The sequence below is a fragment of the Hemiscyllium ocellatum genome, chromosome 14, assembly GCF_020745735.1.
Source record: "Hemiscyllium ocellatum isolate sHemOce1 chromosome 14, sHemOce1.pat.X.cur, whole genome shotgun sequence".
Classification (NCBI taxonomy): domain Eukaryota; kingdom Metazoa; phylum Chordata; class Chondrichthyes; order Orectolobiformes; family Hemiscylliidae; genus Hemiscyllium; species Hemiscyllium ocellatum.
In genome coordinates this window covers 26820810-26827838 of record NC_083414.1, presented here as the reverse complement: position 1 = coordinate 26827838, position 7029 = coordinate 26820810, and the positions used below count along the sequence as shown (strand labels likewise).

At 39.1% G+C, this 7029-nt stretch overlaps 1 protein-coding gene across 3 annotated transcripts in view; it reads right to left on the bottom strand.

Annotated features, from left to right (window-relative positions):
* Window positions 1–280: 280 nt before the first annotated feature.
* tsen2 (TSEN2 tRNA splicing endonuclease subunit) overlaps window positions 281–7029 on the bottom strand; it is a 29770-nt gene continuing 23021 nt past the window's right edge. For 2 of the 3 annotated variants that reach the window (XM_060835149.1, XM_060835148.1), the window contains exons 9-12: window positions 4130–4166; window positions 3908–4019; window positions 560–649; window positions 281–435 (exon numbers count right to left, since the gene is read on the bottom strand). In XM_060835149.1, coding sequence (XP_060691132.1) covers window positions 376–435; window positions 560–649; window positions 3908–4019; window positions 4130–4166 — 299 coding nt within the window. In that variant the 3' untranslated portion in view covers window positions 281–375. Of the gene's footprint in view, window positions 436–559; window positions 650–3890; window positions 4020–4129; window positions 4167–7029 lie in introns of all 3 variants that reach the window. The other variant, XR_009645399.1, reaches the window with a different exon arrangement.

Genomic DNA, 7029 nt, shown 5'->3' with positions numbered 1-7029 from the left:
ATATGCAAACTCCAGACAGACAGTTGCCCAAAGCTGGAATTGCACTCACATCCCTGATGCTGTGAGGCAGCAGTGCCACCCTAGATATAACTGACCATTTTGGATTCAGATCTGTTGTTGAAATTGGCACATTTATTTTGACTTTTATTAAAACTACATTTTGTTAAAAACAGAAGGTTTGTTTTCAAATAATCTTTAAACAGTTGAACTATCCTGGCATTTAAAGAGTCAGCACTGTGAATAATGAAATACTCAATAATAGAATCACAAACAAAAAAAATTCACCTTTACAATTTTATTAACTTCAACAGTTCATTCAGTTTTACACATTTATTTGGCTCTTATTAATCTACTTTATTAATATCTTAGAATATGCTACAACTCTTCTTGGTCAGTGCGTTCACGGGAAGAAATCCAACGGCTTACAATTAGCTCCTAAAATACAAAAAGAAATTTGGGTCTGAAATAATGCAATGGCATAAACAAAATTAAGGCTAACGTTATGGCTGGATTGGTTTTATTGTCCACAGATAATAACACAAAAGAAAATCCACTGCACCTGAACTTTAATTTTCTTCATACACTCAGGTGATGCCATTTCCTCATCGGTCATATTTGATGGTTTAATTAAATAGCATAACAGGAGCTCCTAGAACAAAAAAGAAGCTGTTTTAATGCCAAGATTAAAATAATCAAAAACCGTTGCATTAGAATATATAAAATACTGGATATATAAAATGACAAAGCCTGACAAGTAATTTAATGTGGCATAATGACCAAGTATCAGCGAATACATCTGCTCACCTTTCTCCTTCACAGATTGTCTTGACCCGTATGTATTTATAATAATTCCCACAATTCTTTCAGATATTTAGCACACAACTTTTGTTTGGAGATTAACAATAAAAATAGACATTTGCTACTTATTTTGATCTCTCAGGAAATTACCAGCAAATGTCTTTCATATCTTGGAATATTAATACATTCGAGCCAATTACTGTGAAACAGTTAATGTTGAATCAAATATATGCAAAATCATAGAACAGTTAATAAAATGGTTTACGGTATAATTATAAAAAAAATGATTTTGCAGCTGGGAAGAATACAGTGGTCAGTTGTTCTGCAATATTATTTGGTATTTTCTAAATAGTTGGGGGCATATTTTTAAAGTGAGAGAAGTAACATTTTTAAAAAAAAGAGACGAGGGATAATTTTTTTCAAAAACAGCGTGGTTTGTATGTGGAATGAACTTCTAGAGGAAGTGGCGGATGCAGGGCATGGTCATAATGTTTAAAAGGCATTTGGATAAATATGTGAATAAGAAAGGTTTGGAGGGATATGGGTCAAGCGCAGGCAGGTAGGATTAGTTTAGTTTGGGAATGGCATGGAGTAGTTGGACGGAAGGGTTTGTTTCCATGCTGTCTCTATTTCTCAGAAAGTATTTTCAAATTTAAAAGCATCACAAAATCATAGGAGTTGGGAGGTCATGTTGCGGCTGTACAGGACATCAGTTAGGACACTTTTGGAATATTGCATGCAATTCTGGTCTTCCTCCAATAGGAAGGATGTTGTGAAACTTGGGATTCACAAAACATATATAAGGATGTTGCCAGGGTTGGAGTATTTAAAACAAAAGGGAGAGGCTGAATAGGCTGGGGCTGTTTTCCCTGGAGCGTCAGAGACTGAAGGGTGACTTTATAGAGGTTTATAATATCATGAGGGGGATGAATAGGGTAAATAGACAAAGTCTTTTCCCTGGGGTGGGGGAATCCAGAACTAGAGGGCATAGTTTAAGTGTGAAAAGTGAAATATATAAAATTGACGTAAGGGGCAACTTTTTCACATGGAGGGTGTGCGTGCATGGAATGAGCAACCTGTAGAAATGGTGCAGACTGGTACAATTACAACATTTAAAAGGTATCTGGATGGGTACATGAATAGGAAGGGTTTGGAGGGATATGGGCCGAATGCTGGCAAATGGGACTAAATTAACTTAGGATATATGGTTAGCATGGACGGGTTGGACCAAAGGGTCTGTTTCCATGCTGTACATCTCTATGACTTTATAAATTGGAAAAATATGTTCAGAGGTTACGAATGATCAATTAAAAATTTTAGCAGATAATTTTAAATTTGGCAGCGATAATTATTAGAATCTGAGCAGTTCTAATAAGAACAAGTGAGATAGCGGAAAGACTTCATAAGATTCTAGATACATCAACAAAATGGACAAAACACATGAAGCAAATAAATTAAGTGATGAATTTTGATGGGGATAAGAAGGAATCATAGAATCCTCATGATGCTATTTGGTCACTGAGTCTGCAGTGACCTTTTGAAGAGCAGCCCATACCCACACTTCCCCACCTTATCCCTATAATCCCATATTGACTATCGCTAGCCCACCTAAGCTATGCATCCCTGGACACTATAGATAATTTAGCATGGCCAATCCACTTAACTTGCACGTCTTTTGACTGTGGGAGGAAACCAGAGCACGTGGAGGAGATCCATGCAGACATGGGGAGAATGATTGTGTAGAATTTGCACAGTCACCAGGGGCTAGAATTGAACCCAGGTCCCTGGTGCTGTGTGGTAGCAATACTAACCATAGACACCATGCCACCCACAAAGGAAGCATACATTCCACATATAGACATTGAAATGCATTGAAGAAAATGTGATGCAGATTTCCTTAAAAATACCCATGCGGATAAATCTGAAGGTAATGAAATGGCATTTAGGGTTAAACAAATAAGGGAAGAGAGTACAAAATTAATGGGACTTTGATCTATTTATATCATTAGGCTGTAGAAAAAATGTTATGTGAATTTAAGGGATGAGAAAAGGGCATTACACCCACAGAGTGTACAGCATAGATCCATCAGAATGACATCAGCAATAACAGTCAGATAAGAGAATATGTGAGATGTGGGACTATTTTCACTTCCAGGTATATGGCACCTACATGATTTCAGATCAATAAAAATGATTGACAATTAATGAAGTACTTTTGAAAACAGAAAATGAGTGAACAAAAACAAAATCCCAGTGCCACTCTTGGACAGCAAGTAAACACTAATTTTAAATTGTTATGAAGAGAAGTCATTAGAAATTTCTTGACACACAGCTAGTAGAGCACGAGATGACTTTTACTACAAGCAGTAGTTGACGGGGTCGGGGGGGGGGGAATGGAAGAGGTGTCCCACTATATCTTTTAAAAATGAACAGAAGATACATATTTAAACCCAGCGATTTAAGAGTTTTGGATTGTCCCAGCGAAGATCCACACTGGTTAAAATGACCTCTTTCAATGCCAAATTTCCTTCATTTTATAGTGATTTTTGCTCATTTGTTACAAATGCAATTTACTGTCATGGAGTTGCCAAATATTTCAACAACCAAAGTAGATGCCTACTCTGAAAATTTACAATCCACCAGAAGTGACAGTTGAAACCATGGGAGAGAATCAGGAATTTTTAATATCATCACAGAATAGCAGAATGAAGAGGACAGGGTTTAGGGTGGCACAGTGGTTAGTACTGCTGTCTCACAGCACCAGTGATCTAGATTCGATTCCAGCCTCTGGCGACTGTCTGGAGTTTGCACATTCTCCCTATGTCTGCGTGGGTTTCCTCCAGGTGCTCTGGTTTCCTCCCATAGTTTAAAGATTTGCAGGTTGGGTGGACTGGCCATGCTAAATTGTCCATAATGTCCAGGGATGTGCAGGCCTGGTGGATTAGCCTTGGGAAATGAAAGGCCACAGGGATCGTGTGGGGGCAGTGGATCTGGATAGATGCTCTTTGGAGGATTCGATGGGCTGAAAGGCCCACTTCCACATTGTAGAGATTCTGTGGATGTTAACATAAATTAAATTTCAGGCCATGTACCTTATGAGAACCTTTACCTTAGAAACGTTAGCAGTGGTTCGGCTTAAACCACCAAGAGATCTCCACGTAAAAGGCCTACGTTGTGAACCCTGATAACTGTTGTCTAGCATTTCAATTACTACTGAATAACTGCAGGCAAAGAGAAAAATATCATCAGAATGATTGGACAATATGTATAAACATCTTGTATAAACATCTTGTTCTGCTCTAAGTACTTATTTCAAAAACACTGTTCATACCTTGCATGATAAAATGGAGGTCCTTTTCGATATAGTACTAAAAGAACAAAGAAAATTCAAGATCACTTTTGAAATCTAGTACAGGAAAGCACTATATTCTAATTTTGTTTAGTCGGATCAGCCTAGGGTCCCGGGTTCAATTCCATTCTTGGGTGACTGTCTGTGTGGAGTTTGCACATGTTCCCCGTGTCTGTGCCGATTAGGTGAATTGGCCATGCTAAATTGCCCACAGTGTTAGGTGCATTAGGCAGAGGGAAATGGGTCTGGGGTGTCGACTTGTTGGTCCAAAGGGCCTGTTTCCACGCTGTAGGGAATCTAATCTAATATTATGTGACAAGTACATTGCCCTCTTCTAGTGCTATATGAATTTCTCTATAAAATACACAGAACTTACCTGACATGGGCAAGTGCTGAGCTATGTCAGTGAACTATTATCAAGGAAAAAATGATCCTTGTTAATTTCATATATTTTTTTAAAACATAATTGAAGCAACATGTTACTTTTTTCCTAAATTGTGTTCGGTATGGATAACTTTCCAGAGGCAATATGTTCACAATAAGAGATAAATGTATGAATGCATAAAGAAGGGCTAAAATGCCAAATAAATAAACATACAAGAACTAACCATCCAAAAGTAATCCTAATTTCATAGGAAATTAAAATAACCTGTTACATTGTTAATAAATACAAAAAATGCTAAAGAAACACAGCTGATCTGCCAGTATCTGTGAAGAAAAGAAACAGAATTAACATTTTGAATCCAATGATTCTTCTTCAGAACTAAAAAGGGACTGGGAAATGGTGTTTTTATTCTGCTGACAGAGGGAGGTGGAGTGAATGGAACAGCTGGTGAGGATGCCCAGTGCAACAGACAAGAAAGTGCTAATGGTGGTAAGAGAGAGATTTGAATGAAAAATAGGTGTAAATGACAGGTTGTAGACAATACCAAAGCACATGATGACAAGTTTATAGATACTGACACCAGCTATCTACAAGGATTTCAGTGAGTCCCTCTCTCACTGCACCCCCCAGGTCATCTCCTCTGCTCCTTCCACCTATCTCACCTCCAACGCCCCTCCCCCTAGTCCCTCCTCCCTACCTTTTATCTTAGCCTGCTTGGCTACTCTCTCTCATTCCTGATGAAGGGCTTATGCTCGAAACGTCGAATTCTCTATTCCTGGGATGCTGCCTAACCTGCTGTGCTTTGACCAGCAACACATTTGCAGCTGTGATCTCCAGCATCTGCAGACCTCATTTTTTACTCCCAGCTATCTAAATGACTACATTTTGTTCTGAGTAAGGCAACAAGATCAATGGAATTAAACAGGAACAAAACAACATATATAGTATCAAAAAGAGAGAAAGATGTGCAACAGCATGAAACTAATTGTTATGTAATTGTATACTCAGGGCCATTTTTACGATCACAATGCAACTGCCAAGTAGCAATGCATCAGCCTATCAATCCATCAGTCATGGAGCTGAGAGCAATACACAATTGCAAGGTTTGTGAAGGTTTGAGCTCAGGTTGAGGTTTAGGGTGTAGGTTTGCTCGCTGAGCTGTAGGTTTGATATCCAGCCATTTCATTACCTGGTTAGGTAACATCAGTGGCGACCTCCAAGTGACATCACCACAAACCCCAGGAACCCCATCCAGGACAAACTTATAAATAGAAAGCAGGAGACAACAGCTTCGCTTCACTTGGAGGTCACCACTGATGATGTTACCTAGCCAGGTAATGAAATGTCTGGATATCAAACCTACAACTCAGCAAGCAAACCTACACCCTAAGCAATACACAATGACACTCCAGTATTTTGAACCTGAAGTGTGACCAAATTTTGATTTATGGGAACCAAGGGACAGATCACTAACTGATCCTAAAATGGCAGTGGCTTGTTCACCTGAAACTACTATCTCTACTGAAAAAAGGACTAGGAGAGCAGAGATCGTTAATGCCTAAAGCATGACAGCCAACAAACTGAGCTGGATAATAAGTGAGAGAAAATGCCTCGGGCTTAGCATCAATAATTTAACAGAAACCTTTTGCAATAAATCTCACTGTTGTGTATAATGTGCCAGGTAATCAAATGACTCTTAATGAATGGTGCAAATAAAATGTAACCCGATTCTTCAGTTAGTATTCAGTTTAGCCGTAATTATCATGCCTCACAACCTTTCTGATACAAAGGAATATTGGATTACAATAATAATGACAGTCATTTTGCTAGATACAAACAATGTGCTGTCAAAAGAATGGTGTAGGGCAGGTTTGGGCCTTTCAGGTCCCTTCAGTAGGTTCTCTATTTCAATCAAGTCAGTTGGTTGGTTCAATTCCAAATGCAGCAAATTAGGAAACAATACAGAGCAGAGGGTGTGGCATAGACTCAACTGCTGCTAAAAAATTAAGACTTGTATAAAAATACAATAGAAACAGAGGCTGCATCCAGGTGGCTGGGAGCAGTTTACATATATTTGCATTTGCTAGGTTACTGGCTGATCAGTGGCACAGAGAAAATGAAAGATTTGCAATTATGTACCACCTGAAGTCCACCAGGGCATCAGTACCAATACCAGTCAGTTTGATTGACTGCCGAGGCAACTCAGCAGCTACACTGGGCCCAGCAAGCTCCCCAATGGTGAGTAATGTGATATTAATAGATAATCAGGTTAATGAACAAATATACTCCAGAACACGAGGAAGAAAAAGAGTCGAGAATGTGGTGCTGGAAAAACACAGCAGGTCAGGCAGCATCCGAGGAGCAGGAAGATCGACATTTCAGGCTGAAGGACTCTGGCCTGAAACGTCGATTCTCCTGCTCCTCGGATGCTGCCTGACCTGCTGAGCTTTTCCAACAACACACTCTTTACTCTGATCTCCAGCATCTGCAGACCTCA